The 17,023-nt window shown below is 32.6% G+C and overlaps 1 protein-coding gene and 2 long non-coding RNA genes across 3 annotated transcripts; all 3 read left to right on the forward strand.

Moving 5' to 3' along the window:
• The first annotated feature begins 1,631 nt into the window (after nt 1–1,631).
• Nucleotides 1,632–4,265, forward strand: LOC145303857 (uncharacterized). The gene is made up of 3 exons (XR_013873840.1): nt 1,632–1,702; nt 2,033–2,081; nt 4,208–4,265. It is a non-coding gene; the product is annotated as an uncharacterized LOC145303857 (long non-coding RNA).
• Nucleotides 4,266–4,691: 426 nt separating this feature from the next.
• Nucleotides 4,692–14,420, forward strand: LOC145304358 (uncharacterized). Its single transcript, XM_080146225.1, has 12 exons — nt 4,692–4,734; nt 5,318–5,375; nt 5,750–5,774; nt 6,828–6,899; nt 7,571–7,625; nt 8,593–8,637; nt 9,529–9,588; nt 10,656–10,696; nt 11,126–11,175; nt 11,589–11,683; nt 13,909–13,924; nt 14,379–14,420. Exons 4-12 carry the CDS (start codon nt 6,857–6,859, stop codon nt 14,418–14,420), a joined length of 447 nt encoding a protein of 148 aa, XP_080002351.1. The 5' UTR covers nt 4,692–4,734; nt 5,318–5,375; nt 5,750–5,774; nt 6,828–6,856.
• A 640-nt stretch (nt 14,421–15,060) lies between these two features.
• Nucleotides 15,061–16,987, forward strand: LOC145304553 (uncharacterized). The gene is made up of 3 exons (XR_013874116.1): nt 15,061–15,149; nt 15,841–15,905; nt 16,262–16,987. It is a non-coding gene; the product is annotated as an uncharacterized LOC145304553 (long non-coding RNA).
• Nucleotides 16,988–17,023: the final 36 nt, after the last annotated feature.

A 17,023-nucleotide genomic window follows, 5' to 3' on the forward strand; every position in this document is an offset into this window, starting at 1 on the left:
ATCGGTTCAGCGGTTAGCAAGATACTTCGGTACAAACAAACAGAGAAACACTCTGTTACTGTATTATAAGAATGATAATTAGAATAATTCTAAAATATTTTTGCTTGCAAATATTTTTAATATGTTGTTTTGTTCGAACATAAGTGAAAATATAAGGTATATGATGATAATGAACAAAAATTTCGCAAATACAAAGTTAGTTTGTGAACTAAATCAGTTTTAAGTGCATTATCAAAACTTGAACTTAAATTTTCTTCAGATAAAAACCCCTCCCTATGGGTGAGAATAATGTAATAACTTATATAATTGTGACGATATAATATTTTATAAAAAAAAGTTTTTCTATAATAAGGGTCGGACCGTCCGTACGTCCGTCCGTCACAGACAGTTAGCTCTTTTCATTAATCTAAACAGGTTAGAATTGCCCTATCGATCCCAAACTTTGTATGGTGATTTCTCTAGTAGCTAGGTACGGTTTAGAAAGCGTAGTAACTCTATAATTGTTAGCAGAATGTCCTTACGTTCATCTTAAACATGATGATTTTTAACTTTTTTAACAATTTTTATAAGTTGAAATTATCCGATTGATCTGATTTTTAGAATACTGATTCCTAGGACAACAAAGAACAATAATATAAGCGAAGCATTTCTATACTTAAGTCCTAAAAATGATAGTATGTCCTTAAACAATATCCTGTATTTAAGCAGTTTTTTAACAGATTTACTTACAATTAGTTTCGATTTTTATACTTTTATATTCTGATTATTCAGTTCTGACACTCTACATGTGTTAATGTTCGTTTGTCTTACCGTTTCAGAGCTTCGCTTTTATGGATGTTGTCATCCTTGATAAAATTTGAAAATAAGTGTACATTCAACGGTTGAGAGGTTGTATTTATAAAACTTTGGCTACCAGTGCAGTGTATAATTTTCAGTCAATTGTCCTATGCCTCCATGTTAAAAACCGTTTCTCCCGTTAGAAACGTCCAGGGTGGGGGGGATAAAGGGGTGATTAACCCCCTTCCCCTCTATAATTAATTTTTAATTCCCCCCCCCCCTCCCCAACAAAAAAAAATAAAAAAGCTTTTATGTATTTGCCTATATGATATAAAAGATTATCCCCCCCCCAAAAAAAAAAAAATGTTTTTTTAACTTTTAATTTTTTAAACCCCCCTATCCCCCTCCCAATTAAAAAAGCTTATCGCCCGTAGCCTCTAGCCTGTTATCCATACTTGAAGAGGATTGTCAAGAAAAAGAGCAAGGACAATGGAATGATAATGTTACGACCCCCTACCCCGCCATTGTTTATTGACTTGTTTTTACATTTGTTAGCTTAAAACTTAAAATTGAATCTTGATTGGGAGAGACAGAAGCAGCTTATAGTGCCTATAAGAAAAATAACGTCGTACAATTCAAATGACCAATGATAGGCCATTTTACGATTGGTCAATTACAATGTTTACTGGTATAAAATTGTTCATATTTATTTATGGCGTCATTTATTATAGGCACTAAATATTTCGGTGAGACAAAGTAACAGTGTCAAAACAATAATATTAATTTACAATTTGATTTGTTTGAGGTTGAGACCACTCTTTCAACCAACCAACTAATTAACCAGATTACATTTCAGATAACTAACTTATCCTATGATAAAATGAAAGCATAATAAAGCAGTCTAATCATGAAAATCAATATAAAAGTAAGTTATAAAATACTTTTCTTTTAAATAAATAAGAAGGACGTTTAAATGTCAAAGCTATGTACAAAATAAAACTAAATAAACAATAAAGATCGAAAATTAAGTTCTTAATCTAATTAGAAATAATAAATCTTGGAAAAGTTATTGTAAATGGTAAAATAAAATATTTTCTCAACTTTTCTGCTATTCAAAATTCCGTATGTATCTTTTATGATTTTCTGTATCAATAGCAGTAATTATGAGACGAAATCTGCAAATTGTCGCGAAAATATTATTGTTTTCTTTCCTCTTTATAGAAACCTTAATATCTAAAACTAACTTATTTTTTAGCCAGTTGTACGTTACATTTTGGCTGTCACTGGATTATTTATATTAACAGGTAATATATGAATCTATCAGATAAATTATTGATGAATTATTTAATTTAATTATCAATTATATTTTGCTAATTCGTAATTTGATTACCGTCACAGGAATCCCAATGCCCAGTTTGAAATCGATAGGACAATTCTAACATTTCCTAGCTGAAATTTAAAATTATTATTTGATAAGTTTAGACACTGCTAGCTAGATATATTACATTTACTCAAAGTTTTTAAGCCAACGTTTACGAGAACGCGTTAATAAAACTTTTGGTACCAGTATGGTATTAACTGATACAGTCCAATGTCCCCTCCCTCCCTAATAATAAACATAATAATGTTTCATGTTTCATGCTACGGGTTGTTGACCAATAATTCTTGTAAATATCTTATTAATCAATTTATTTTTGATTAAATGGAGTATATACATTATTTATTATAAGTAGTACATTTCTGATAAGAATTATGTATTAAAAATAAAAATTATGTAATATTGGTTAGATCCTTGTTCTGTTAGTGTGAAACAATATAACCCTCATTTAGAGACCATAAAACAAACGGACATACATACAAAGCGAGTTATAGATTAGATGCTCATTTTTGGCCTATAGAATATTTTCAAAAACAATGGTTACAACATCCATAAGTAGAGAAGCTTGTAGATACATAGATATATCCTTATAATAAAGTAACAGGATGTGTGTTCGTTTGTCTGTACCGAATGATCTCGCTAACTGCTGAACCGATCGGGTTCTCCTTAATAGGGTAGCTTCTCATAGGTCTCGGGAAGGTTTATAGCTATTTTGGGAGAGGGTACCACCACCCTCCCAAGAGAAATCGCCCCTAGAAAAAAAATTTGCAGACAGACTGACAGAAAGAGTGAGTAATTTAGTATATGATCTTTGGTCATTAAAACTTTTACAACAAAGTTTATCTATCTTTAATAGTAGCTAACAAGAACATATTTTCCTTCTAAAATTACATTTTAAATTGATACAAAAAGTGTAGGTTTAACAAAAATGGATGAGATAATTTCCCCTATCCCTTCTTCTATATGAATAATTTTACCCTGTTGGTAAAAACTTATAGGCGGGGGGCCCAAATTTTACCTACGAAATAAACCCCCACCCCCCCACAAAAAAATAAATGCTTGGACGTCCTTGTTTCCTCCCATATCGGTACTATAAGGGACTAAGCCTCGATATTAATTATGAGAAATTACTAAAATTTCAATTATCAATGACGATATCATTTCTCTTTAATAATTATAGTTTTGTAATGAAATTAATTTCTCTATAATAGCACAGAGTGTCCTTATTTTCTATTTTTTTAGATTAATCCCTTAAATGTTTTACTTCATAAGACAAAATGAATAACGTTTTTGTGGAAAACTATTCTAAAAGATAAATAAAATAATGTCATTGCTTTTCATTTTGTTTTATTTTCTAAAAGAGATTTCGCCCATGGATCTAAAGGGATAAGACAATGGGTGATAAATTGATGCACAACCCCAATGAGGATACACAAAGTTACCCCTTTTGTAGATTACAATTAGTGGTTTAAATATTTGAACACTCAACGTAATGAACCAACCAATCAAATTTCAATAATATCATCTCTGGGTTTCACTTATAAAGATCACTAAGGGCCCTTGAGGGAACGAGGGGGGGGGGGGGGAGTTTACTTATTCTATCCTTTACTTTCAAAGTTTTAAAATGAAAATATAAAAAAATAATTTTTGGTGGGTCGGGGTATTTTTTAAGGGGGTTATAATCTTGGAAGGGCAAAGGTACCTTCCCTCAAAATAGTTATAAACTTTTCCTGGACTTATAAGATTTTTTACTATAAAAGAGAACTATATCGACCCAGTGCAGCGGTTAGCGAGATCATATGATACGGACAGATCCTGTTTTTTTTACATATAATAGTTATTTCTCGCATCGTATTATAAACAGCTTTCCGCGGATATAAAATGTACAATTATAAGATTGAAACCAGTTTTTTTAGCCCAGAGGTGCTATTCGTAAAAAGCTGGATATGATACGATGCTAGACATAGTTTTTTTCGTATGGATTCGAACCGGTTCTTATCCACCGGATTCGAATGAATACGAGAAAATGAATATTTTTTTTTGTGTGTTTAGGTTTAAATTACAGTTTTTGGAAGAGGAATCATGGTCCTACTCTAAATGTTTATACAGGTTCACTTTTTTTCTAATTAATGTGCATCTTATTTACCTGGTTTGTTGGCCCTGTATCATTATTTCTTTCAAGAATAGTTATTTATCTCAACGTATTATAGACAGCTTTTAAGATTTGATTTTATTATTCATGAAAAATTTTTATAATATGATTCAAAACTTGAATTTCCATGACGAAGCCCAATCTGTACCACTTTTGATTACTGTGACGTCATAAAATGCTGGAGATGAGAGGAAAAGTGGGAAAGAAAACCCCTAAAAAAGAGATAGAGAGTCCCTCATTTTTATTACGTCACAAGAATCAAAAGTGGTACAGATTGGACTTTGTCATTTTCATCATTGCTCAGAACCGGTTCTAATCCGGCGGATACGATTCGGTTTTAAAGCCTTAGAAGAAATGTTAATGATTAATCTCATTCTTGTAATTTAGATGATGAGCTACCAAAGATCTCTCCATATTCTTGTCCTAGGTAAAACAGAATGCCGTTTATGGATTTTTTTTATAAGATTTAACCTAATTTTTGGAATATTGGACAATTTTATGAGCAAAGCCTCTCTGTAACCAAGACTCAAAATGTAATTTATTTCAATTTAATCATTCTGTATTAGAAAAAGTTTTGAGATAAGAATTTTTGTTTAGACTTTTAAATAATAATAAACTTTAAAAGAGCTCACACTCTGTTTTTTTATTATATTCGTTTGTCTAGTTAAGCTACACTTTTATAAATGTTGTTGCTCTTGTTTTTATGTAGCGCTGCATTTAAAGAAAATTTTTTTCCATTAGATTAAAATTTTTGGGAATAGTCCCTCTCGTGGCAACGCCCCTTAAGTGGCGATTTGTCGTATTTTTAAAACGTTTTTTTATAGGTTATTTTAGGTTAGGTTAGGTTATATTGGGTTAGGTAATTGCCCCAAAGGGTTAGGCAATTGACCCCGCAGGGTTAGAGCACCCCGCAGGGGCTAGAAATAGGAGAAAAGCTACTGTAAAAAATACGAAGAATCGCCCCTTAAGGTGCGTTGCCACGAAAGGGACTATACCCGAATATTTTTTAGGGTATCATATAACTCAACATCTTTTCCAATCTGTATAAAAGATCCCCAAAAAGATAGGGTAAGTGTTATTATTTATGTACAATTTCATAGCATAAATCATCCCAGGACCTATGTGAAACCTTTCTATAATGGAGAACTCAATCGGTTCATTATATAGTTATTGAAATCTTAAGCTTCAGACAAAAAAACTCACTAGTTACTTAAAATAACAGGATAAAATAAAGGCCCCCTAGAATCTAGGGACTCTGTATTCTTAAAGAAAGGGAAAAATAGCTTGAAATCATGCTCAAGTTTTAAATAAAACCGCCTAAAACCAACCCAGGATCTATGTGAAGCTTCCCTAAGAAGAAGAACTCACTCGATTCGCGGGGGGGTGGTCATGTTGTTAAAATCGCCTATTTCAAGTAAAATAATTACTTTTTTTGTTTTCAGGAAATCTCAGGACATTTAATAACAGGTGACAAATAAACTTTTTAAAGTGTAGCTTTTCTAAAAGTCATTTATTTAGTTGGTTGATTTGTACTAAGAATATATTACGCAAAATTTGAATGTAATATATAAAGATAGCATTAAAAACCCCACTGCAAAACAAACGTTAGAACTCCCTGTAAATTTTTGTGTAGTTATTAAATCAAATTAGACCAATCTTATACTCGGCATACACGTCATTCATGGTCGCTTTTATTTAATGCCAAATAGCCGTTACAATTGATCGCATCGTATTATAAACAGCTTTCCACGGATATAGAAATCTACAATTATATGATTGAGACCAGTGTTTTTTAGCCTTGCGAAACTGGTTTTAATCTTATGGTCGTATTTTTTTTAATTGTAGAAAACTGGATTTTATACGATGCTATACATAATTTTTCATTATGGCTGAGAACCGGTTCTAATCCACCGGAAATTAAACAATTTGGAAGCGATTCTGTAATAGTCTACTATATGATTTGAAAAATTTCATGTTGATGTTATGTCGGCTATGGCCATTGTCTTTTTTATCGACAGAATACCACGATAGAAAACTAGAGCATGTTATTTAAGGTTCAGGAGAAGCTACTTTAATTTTTTTTAAATTTATACCTTAATTATGCATTTGATTCAGGGAGAGATATGACATTGGGCTGTTCTTTACACTAGTTCTCAAAGTATTACCATAACGTTTTCTTATTCGTTGTCTCAACAAATATGCTGGTTGGTTTATTAAGTTGAGTGTCTACACGTTTCAACAACTTATTTTTAATTTACAGAAGGGATAATTTTGTGTATCATTATTGGGGATGTTCATCAATTTAGCGACCTTTGTCCATTTAGACTCCTGCTGTTTATTACAATAGTATTATAATTACGTTTTCTTATTCGTTGTCTTAATATCTTTGAAGGCTTTTATTGAATTTTGATTGGTTGGTTCATTAAGTATAGTGTCCAAACGTTTCAACCACCAATTATAATCTAAAGAAGGGGTAATTTTGTGTGCCATCATTGGGGATATACATAATTGTTATTTCAGATTCATTTGAAAAAGTAGATTTAAATTTTATGATTCAAATCTTCAAGAACTATCCATCAGCCACTTTTATAGGTAAGCATTTATAAATATCATTAAGTAGTAGCTTTCTATGTGCCCTAGCAAAATGGGGATTGATGTCACTGCTTTTGACCAACCTATTCTATTGACGTCAGGAAATACCCTATACTCCATCTCTTTTTTAGGGGGTTTCTTTCCCTCTACTATGATGTCAATAGAATAGGTAGGCAAAAAGCGGTGACATCTATCCCCATTTTCCTAGGGCACTAAACACAGTTACAATTAAGTAAAATACCGTCGCGTCCTTCCGTCCATCTTTAAGAAACTTTTATGGGAAAACGTTTCTCGACTGATATTTAAATTTGAGAGCCAGAATTTGTATGTCTGTCCGTCCGTAACACCATGTTGGAAACTTGATTTTCTCAGCTGTTTTTAAAGATAGACCGCTGATTTTTTTGTAAAGATTCCTTATACATATAAGCTTCCAATACGCAATTTACTTGGTCCGCCAGTATGCCAATCATACCACAAAATATATATATATAGAAAAATTTAAAAATACATGTAGAAGGTTTCGTGATTTTTTTCCAAATATATCTATTCTTAACTTATACATCTGCTCTTTAAATGACCTTGTCCGTATTTGTATCCATAATTTTTGTATGTATCTCTACTAGTAAATATTGTCATTCTTGTTTACATTACTAATAGTTTAATTTTCCTAGATCTTGGTGCTAATGTTGGAGTTTTCAGTCTTTTGGCATCAAATTTTATGAAAAGGTTCAAATTATTATATTATACAGGGTGTTTTTTTTTAATTGGACAAAAATATTGCTTAATTTAACCCACTTGTCATTGACAGAAGTAAATAATCGATATCTTAATTTCTTCATTGGGTTGGGGAGTTTTGTATAAGAAAATAGTTATTTCTCGCATCGTATTATAAACATCTTTCCTCGTAGAAAGCTGGATATAATACGATGCTAGTCAAAGTTTTTTCATATGGATGAGATCCAGTTCCTATCCACCGGATTCGAATCAATACGAGAAAAATATTTAGCGATTTTCAAAAAATATGCCTTAAAAACAGGTTTTTCCAAAGTGCCGATGAAATGAAGATTTTTAGATTATGACCAATTTAAAGATTGTGCAAAAGTGCGTCCTATTAAAAAACACACCCTGTATTAAATCTTTCCATTTTTTATTTCACTGGTTTCCCTGGTCCCCAAAATTCAACAACACATTCTGTCCTTCGTTAGCTTAAAACTGTGTGGCTTTTATGATATCTTAATTAGATTTAGAAACTAGCGAAAGCTCCAAACTTTTCCATAAATGTTTTAAATCTACAGAAGGGGTAATGTACTATACATCAATTATAGTCTAATCCCGTGAGATCCCTACAATTATCCTGGCATTCAATTATACAAATTTAGGGATTGGCAGCCGTACTGTTGACGACCCGGCTGCCGAGCCCTTTATATAATTAAGAGAGCATTTCATAATACTTTTCATAATTTGGGTACAGTCCCTTTCGTGGCTACGCACCTTAAGGGGAGATTCTTCGTATTTTTCACATTAGATTTTATCCTATTTCGAGTCCCTGCGGGGGGCTCTAACCCTGTGGGGCATCACCTAACACAATATAACCTAACCTAAAATAACCTATAAAAAGCCATTTTTAAAATACTTAAGGGGCGTTGCCACGAAAGGGACTATTCCCAATAATTTAAGTTTTAATTATTATAAGGATTGTGTCTGTGGATCCCTTAATTGAATACCTTGGATTTATAAGGTAGAATTTTCCTTTATTGGCATAGCTTCAAATCAAAACAGCAATTCTATCACGCCTAAATTAAATGTTTTCTCTTTCTTTCTAATGCTAGTTTGCTTAAAATTTATTTGGTGGATTTGTAAGATGTACCTTTTACAGTTTCATCTTGTACCAAGATATCCTCCTTTATGTTAATTACTAGCGGCTACGCCCCTAGAGGCCTCTAGGGGCACTTGAGGAGGAGAGAGTCGAATTTAATAATTCAATTTCTTATTTTAGATTTTAAGAAGAAAAGTAAAAAAAAAAAATTTTTTTTGGGGGGGGGGTACCCCCCCTTATTTTTAATTTTAGTTAAAAAAAATTTTTTTTTATTTTTTCGGGGGGGGATTTTTTATTTTTTGGGGGGGTTGGGGGTGTCCCACCCCCCAAGAAAATAGATATAAACCTTCCCGGGACCTATGAGAAGCTACCCTGTTAAGGAGAACCCGATCGGTTCAGCGGTTATCGAGATCCTTCAGTACAAACATACAAACACACAAACACACAGACACACAAACATCTGTTACTTTATTATAAAGATTACTATCGGCTACGCCCCCTAGAAGCCTCTAGGGTTACTTAAGGGGAGGGGGGAGGGGTTGAAATTTACCCCCTCCCCTCATTTTCAATATAAGTTTTAAAAAGAAAAAAGTATTTTTTTGGGGGGGTAATTTTGTAATTGTTATAAACCTGGACCCATAAGAAGCTTCACGTAAAGGGGAACCACATCGGTTCAGCGGTTAGCGAGACCCTTCACTACAGAAAAAAGCTTACTACTTTATATGTTAGGATCATTATATCATTCAAAAGGGTCGCTTTTATTTTAATTATGGTCGTTGTTTTTTACCTTAAAATATTTTTTTCATTTTTCAGAACAAGTAAAAACTTGCAAAGTACACAGGCTGAATTTGTCTATATTAATAATGCCATAAGGTAACTTTTCATGGATTAGAAGAGATGGAACAAAGTTAAGGAAAGGTAGAAGTCGGGAACACCCCTACGGGGGGGGGGGTAGATATACCACACTTTTCTGGGATCTTGCAAAATCAAGTATCAACTGTGGGGAATACCAAAGGATGACTCCATGCAAAATTTGAGCCGGATCCGGCCAAAACCGGCCGTGAGTTTAGGGGGTATCTGTAAATCAAGCCCTCTCCTGGGTACGCCCCAATATTGATATTGGCTTTAAGGTCTGATCTGAAAAGTAGCCTCCTAAGGAAAGGTCATGGCCGCAGCGCTCGGCCCCCTGGCCTGCCTAGCCTAAAACCTAACCTAACCTAACCTATGTTAGCCTCAGGACATTTTTTTAAGAAAAATATCTTCAACTGTTAATACATAGATGGTTTAGAATTTCGTGGATTTTTCAAAAAGTGGTTGGTAGATTTTTACAAGTTTTAATATTGTTTTACCAGTGTTTCGGAGCCGGAGCCGGGAGCAGCAACATTTTTGGTGGAGCCGGAGCCGGACCCGGAGCCGTATTTTTCGTTAAAAACGGCTCCGGCTCCGGATTAGCTAAAAATGATTTTTTAAAGTAATATTATAATTTGGCAACGGTCTATTTCCATATAATAAACTGAAAAACTATTGTTACTTAACAAATAGAAACACATCCTTCTACTTTTATATAGCTTTAATCAAATAAAAGCAAAATATTTTATATTATTTATTTTATTTTATCAAATTCAATAATGGAAAAAAATTGATATATTAATAATAAGGTAGGAGCCGGAGCCGCATCAAAATTATACGGCTCCGACAACCTGGTCTTTTACAATTTTTTACATTGGTTTTGCAATTTTTAGGTTGGGTTAGGTTAGGTTATAGGCAAGGGGCCCGAGCCAACATTTCTAATGAGGGATGTAACTGTACCCACCCTCGTTCCAAGAAATATTTCACAGCAGGAAGTAAAAGACCCCCAGTAGAAAATTGTCTAAGGGGTGATATATGCAACCCCCTCCCCCTACGATTAAAAAAAAAATAAAAAGCTTTTATTGTTTTAGTGACAAAAGACAGAAACTGATAAGATACAGTTCTCAAAATGGTAATTTTTTTATCTAAATTTTTCTAGGAGCGAACCTATTCTATAAGTATTGTTAATTACATGTCATGTTCTATTTGAAGTATTTGCACCATATCTATAATACAAAGAAGAATGATGCCTGTCCCTTAAGATCTCAGTAAATACTGAACCGATTGGATGCTACTCTTCAGGCTATATACCTATTGGTCCTGTGGTGGTTTTAAGCTATTTTCTTGGGGGTGGGACTTCCCCCCCCCCCCAAAAAAAAAGAAAAATTATATATTTTTTTCTTTTAATGTTTTTTATGTTTTTACCAATATATTTTTATAAATTTTTATATTTTTTGTTATTTTTTATATTTTTTTTATACTTCTTTATATTTTCAATTATTTTTCTTCTTTTAAACACCCCCATAACGCACGCCACTTGTCATAATAATGTTTATTTTAGTGGATGGATTTAGTTTTGTCACAAAAGAAGAATTATTAGATCTTGAAGAAGTAAGAATTATTTTTCTCGTATTCATTCGAATCCAGTGGATAGGAACCGGTTCTCATCCATACGAAAAAACTATGTCTAGTATCGTTTTATATCCAGTTTTCTACGAATATAGAAATGTACAATCATAAGATTAAAACTAGTTTTAATCTTATAATTGTACATTCTATATCCACGGAAAGCCGTTTATAATACGATACGAGAAATAACTATTCTCTTATTCATTTAAAACCGATAAATATCTGGTGGATTAAAACCGATTCTCATCCACGCGAAAAAATTATGTCTAGCATCGTATTATATCCAGTTTTCCTATGATTGTACATTTTATATCCACGGATAGCTGTTTAAAATACGATGTGAGAACTAACTACTACTTTGGACATGCATATTTAAATGTCCTTGTTTATTTTAGAATGTGATCAAAGACTTAGCTTTCGACACAGTAACCTTCCAGGACATACTAGAGTATGTTAATGATAAAGAAGTTATACTCAAAATTGACGTTGAAGGAGAGAGAATAAAATATTTGAATTTTTGGTTGCCTATGGCATTGCTACTCTATATCTCACTTTGTCCGTATGTTCTAGACTCTGATGCATTATGTGCACTAAAGACGTTAAAAATGGTTCCTACTAAAGTTATTTCAGATGCGAGACATTAATTTTTAGATAAGGGGAGTATGCAGTTTCCCAAAATTTATGCAACTCAATCGATATGTGAAATAGCAGAGCAAACTTACAAAGAATGTAAATAGTAGATTAGCTACTCATCAAGAAAGTACAATTATACAAACAAATTCAATTTAGATTTATTTGATGTGCTTTAAATGTACTTGGAACAAAATAAAATTTTGGTATGCAATCTAAAATAGAATTATGCAAGTGTTGAAACCAGAGATGGGTTTTTGAAAGATGAATGCCGAGTTTTTTCGACCTTTTTTCGACATTGATTGATTGAACAAAGACGATAGGATTTCAACAGAGTATACAACTTAAGAATTCAAAATTTTTAAATTATTATTTTAGCCATTTGTATAATGTCTAATACAGCTCTAAAAAGATGCATTAATAAATATGCAGCAAAAATGGATTGAAGATAATTTGTTTTTCTTCTATGAAGGCCGTACCAACAAAAGCGAAATAATTAAATAAATAGTTGTATACTCTGTTTAAATTTCGCGAATTGAAAAAACGCGGCATTCATCTTTCAAAAACCCATCTCAGAGGCGTACAGAGGGAGGGGGGGGGGGGGGAGTTGTATCCATCCCCCTGCGGGTGAATGTATCCTCCTAAGTGTCCTCTTCAACACCACCTTCAACAAGGGTCTATATACAACCCCTAATATAGCGAAGGGGTGCGTCAAGGTAAAAAAAAACAACCCCCTTAAATTTAAGGGGGATATTGAAAAAAAATTGCGAAGCGTAAAATTACAAATTAAGGGTAGCTTAATAGACTTTTAAGGGGGGGTTTGTACACCCAAAGGGGTGAATTCCCCCCTGACACTAACAAAACACACATCTCTTAGTCTATAATACACCCACCTCAATTTTGGAGTAGGGTGTTTTCAAAAATCGTAAGGGGGTTGTAATAGTTATTTCTCGCATCGTATTATAAACGGCTTTCCGCGGATATAGAATGTACAATTATAAGATTAATACTAGTTTTTTTAGCCCCGAGGTGCCAAAGTAGTAAGAGATTCTTTACATTGTACGCCACTGATTTAGACCATCATTAGATGCGTTTTAGATGTACTTAAAACAAATTAAATTTATGCATTTTAAAATTTAAATATATTTATGCAAGCATTCAGACTTCTATAGGAGGCGTTTTAATGTAATTGGATGCAAATGTAAATTTGTTTTTTTCATAATTCAAACAAAATGGAAATTATCCTTAGGGCCAAATCGCGTCATAACTAAAGATTTCAAAAATTTCACCTACTGCTGCTATGTGTGTTGCGTGACATTGATAGTAAAAGTAAGGATAATGCCTTGGCATAAAATAAGCTCAATTCATTACTGTGCAAACTTAAGACTTCCGGACGAACAAAGGTCGTGCAATTAAAGTGTTGGTTATCTGCAATGGATATTGGTGCCCTTCCCTTTAATAAACATTGGGTATTGTCCTTTTCGTGGCAACGCCTCTTAAGGGGCGTTTCATCGTGTTTTCACTGTAGTTTTTCCCCTATTTCTAAACCTGCGGGGCCAATTGCCTAACCGTGCGGGTGAGTCACCTAACCCAACTTAACCTAACTATAAATACTAATGTGAAAATATGATGAAACGCCCCTTAAGAGGCGTTGCCACGAAACGGACTATACCCTTAACATTAATACCTAAAGAATTTTCAATTGCATTTAGATACAAGATTCATTAATGATGTAAAGTAGTAAGGATTTTGGTTTGTCAGGCCGTTAACCACTGAACCGCTTGAAGTCTTCATTTTGGAAATCTTTACATACTTTCCAGGATGGTTTAAGATTTAAGTCTTGTGATGGATTTAGGCTATTTTTTGTCTTTTCCTTCGCCTTATAAACAGTTTTTAAACGTTTTTTTCTCCATTTTAGCATTTTTAGGAAGAGTTACTCAAGTCCAGCTTAAATTTTAAGCTTTTTGTTCTTAAATTGAAGTCCTGCGATTGTTTATGCTTTTATACTGCCCTACCTCACCTAGAAGTTAGGGGCGCAGCAAGAATATTTTTGTAATTAATTAATATTTTATTCTCATATTTAACAGGTCATGAATGCAAGGTAATATTTCAATTCATTTCTCGTATTCATTCGAAACCGATTAATATCCGGTGGATTAGAACCGGTTCTCAGCCATACGTAAAAACAATGTATAGCATCGTATTATATCCAGTTTTCTACAAATATAAAAATGTACAATTATAAGATTATAAATATCAGCTTTGTTAGCCCCGAGATGCCGAAAGATCGGGTATACGATTCATGATTTTTCAGTGTATCTGAGAACCGGTTCTTATCCACCGGATATTAATCGGTTTCGAAGCCAAACTGGAAAATCTTTTCTATACCTATTTTTCTATGAAAATTTTCTTTCTTGTTTTTAAGAATTTGATCATAATTATATTTAGATTTAATTCATCTGTAAATTATTTATCATATCTACTAATATTCTATAAAATCAAAATATTTATAAATATAATATTGAATTTAATTAAATATGATTTTCTAATTATAGGTCTTAAAAGAATATTTGCTTCAAAAAAATAAGGTAAAATAACAATTTATTCTAATCATATGTATTTCATCAGGAGGACATTGGGCTGTTTATTTCACTAGTCCCCAAAGTTTTATAATAACTTTGGAAAATTTATATCGGTTGGTTCATGAAGTTTATTATTCAAACCTTCAAACCACAAATTGTAATCTATAGGAGGGGTAAATTCGTTTATTATCATAGGGGATGTACATAAATTTATCGGTCATTGTCAGATCCATGGTATTTTATAAAATTATTTTGTTACTCTGGATTTTTACAAAGCATTTGATATGTATATATAACCATTAATAATCATAAAGAGAGGGGTAGGTTTCTGGTAAAATCCGTAAAGGTTGTGTGTTATAAGTAAAAAACAGTAGTAGAACGATAAAAATTTATGTTAACTTTTTAATTTTTTTGTCTATAGTTCTTTTCAATAAGAAATACACATATTTAGTGAATATTATCGTTCTACTACTATTTTTAAGCCTTAAAACACACACCTTTACGGATTCTACCAGAAACCTACCCCTCTCTTTTTTTGGGCTTCAAAACTTTGGTATTTAGTACATCAATTTATCGACAATTGTCTTATCCCTCAAGATCCCTGGCCCCAATTTTTAGAAAACTTGTATACCTAATCGTTTTTGTCTTCTTTAGAATGTGTTTATACCCTACATATTGGTTGAATTTATTATTGTATTGAACAATGTGGAAGATATGTGTCCAGATTTTGATCAAATTGTACAGGTAAATTATTGATTGCGCGGCATCCGTGCGCTAGTCACCTGTAAGCTATAGAAAAATCAACATTAATAACTTCCAAAATAAAACAGCATTTTTCAGAAGTCCGTCTATAATTTTCAGGGAGTATAAAAGACAATTCACTGCTCTTTTTATCCATTTCTTGTATCAATAGTATCAGTTTAAAAAGAGAATTATCTCCTCCCTTCTCCCCGAGTATTAATTAATTGTTAGCTGATTGTATCTAAAACGGCAATGGTATTGGTCCAATATGGTATAAAAGAAAGTTGTTTTGGGTTTCTCATAAAGTACCTATTGAGCAATGATAACTCCTCCCCCCTCCCTGATTTAAACAAATTTAAAAAAAGGGGGGAAGTAGTATTTTCTTATGCTATATTCTGGAGGGGTGGGGGCTAGCCCTACGGGGCACCCATTAACTAATACAACCTATCCTAACATGAACTACATATCTAATAAACAAACAGAAGAAAAACTACCCCCCCCCCCCCCCCCCATATTTTTAATTTATTTCAAAATAAGGAGGGGAGATCAGTTTTTTAACAGGGTTCTTTGCGTGAAAGCACAAGTTAATAAAATATAATCTTTAATTTATGGAATAAGTAATTTTATTATTGCATTTGATTTAAACGATTTTCTTTGTTATTTTCGAAGATTTTATTTAATATTTATATTTCAGTCATTCTACGATTCTGGATATGAACCGTATAACATCTACAATAACAAGTATTTTACATGGGATGAGTAAGTTTGTTTTTAAAAGCGAAGCTTTTCTATAATAAGTGTCGGTCCATCCGTAAAGGATCTTTTCGTTAATTTAGACATGTCAGAATTGTCCTATAGATTTAAAACTTTGCATTATTATTTTTATAAGAGTATAGAATGTTATATGAAGCGTACCACGATAAAATGGTTGTCCCAGCTGGCTAATATAACAACACTCTCCATCCCTTTTGATTTTACCCCACCCCTCTTCTTACAATGGAGGAACGTACTGATAAATATCTGAGGACTATATTGGCAACAACAACAAAAATACCATGTAACAATATCCATATATTTCAAATCTATTAACTAGATCAATATTTTTTTTCTTGTAGAGTGCATTTAGGATTGATAGCAGCATTCCAGAACGTTGCCTGGATACACAAAGATGCAAAGAAAATATTCTAATTTATTTCTGTGCCACTTATTATTTTGTTATCCTTGTTATTTGTTATACTAAGCTGGATCTTTAAATCATTTCAGCGGCGCATTTTAAAAATGCACCGCTGTGATTGGCTGAAATTTCGCGCGGGGTGGTTTAGATCACCAGTGAAATGATTTTAAGATCCAGCTCTAGTGTAGCTACTCTATAACTCAGTTCTTATGTCATTAAGTCGAAAGAATTTAGATTAAAAGGTTTTTTTTTATAATCCGAACTATTGAGCACTTTCAATGCTGAGCTGTGCTACTTCGTCTTTGTTTATATAAGGCAAACTACTCAAACTTAATCCTTACATTTAACATCTTTTATAAATGTTAATAATGTGTTCTGCAATTTAACATACTATTAACTGCGCTCCTAGTCTCTATGGGCTCTGTATTCAAGGGATATAGAAGGAGCAGAAATAACATCCCGGGACCCGTAAAGCTTTATTAAAATGGAGAAATATCAGTATATTAACAACTGTAATGTACTGTACTTTTTATGTAAAAGGAATGACTTTTTTTATTTAAAACATAATTTAAAGATTTTCTGATGTTATCTTGTAATTGTTGTGCTATTTTTGAACATTAATAAATATTGTGATTTAAAAATTTTAAAATAAATATTTATTTTTTTTATTTATCAATCTATTTTCTATAAATAATTTTACAGT

The sequence above is a fragment of the Acartia tonsa genome, chromosome 13 (genome assembly GCF_053477335.1).
Source record: "Acartia tonsa isolate MP-2025a chromosome 13, ASM5347733v1, whole genome shotgun sequence".
Classification (NCBI taxonomy): domain Eukaryota; kingdom Metazoa; phylum Arthropoda; class Copepoda; order Calanoida; family Acartiidae; genus Acartia; species Acartia tonsa.

Excerpts from the sequence above, each read along its gene's own strand:
- LOC145304358 (XM_080146225.1), top strand. The coding sequence starts at position 6,857 with ATGATTCAAATCTTCAAGAACTATCCATCAGCCACTTTTATAG. Across the intron at positions 9,589-10,655 it reads TATATTAATAATGCCATAAG|TGACAAAAGACAGAAACTGA; the intron begins GTAACTTTTCAT and ends TTATTGTTTTAG. Across the intron at positions 11,176-11,588 it reads AATTATTAGATCTTGAAGAA|AATGTGATCAAAGACTTAGC; the intron begins GTAAGAATTATT and ends TGTTTATTTTAG.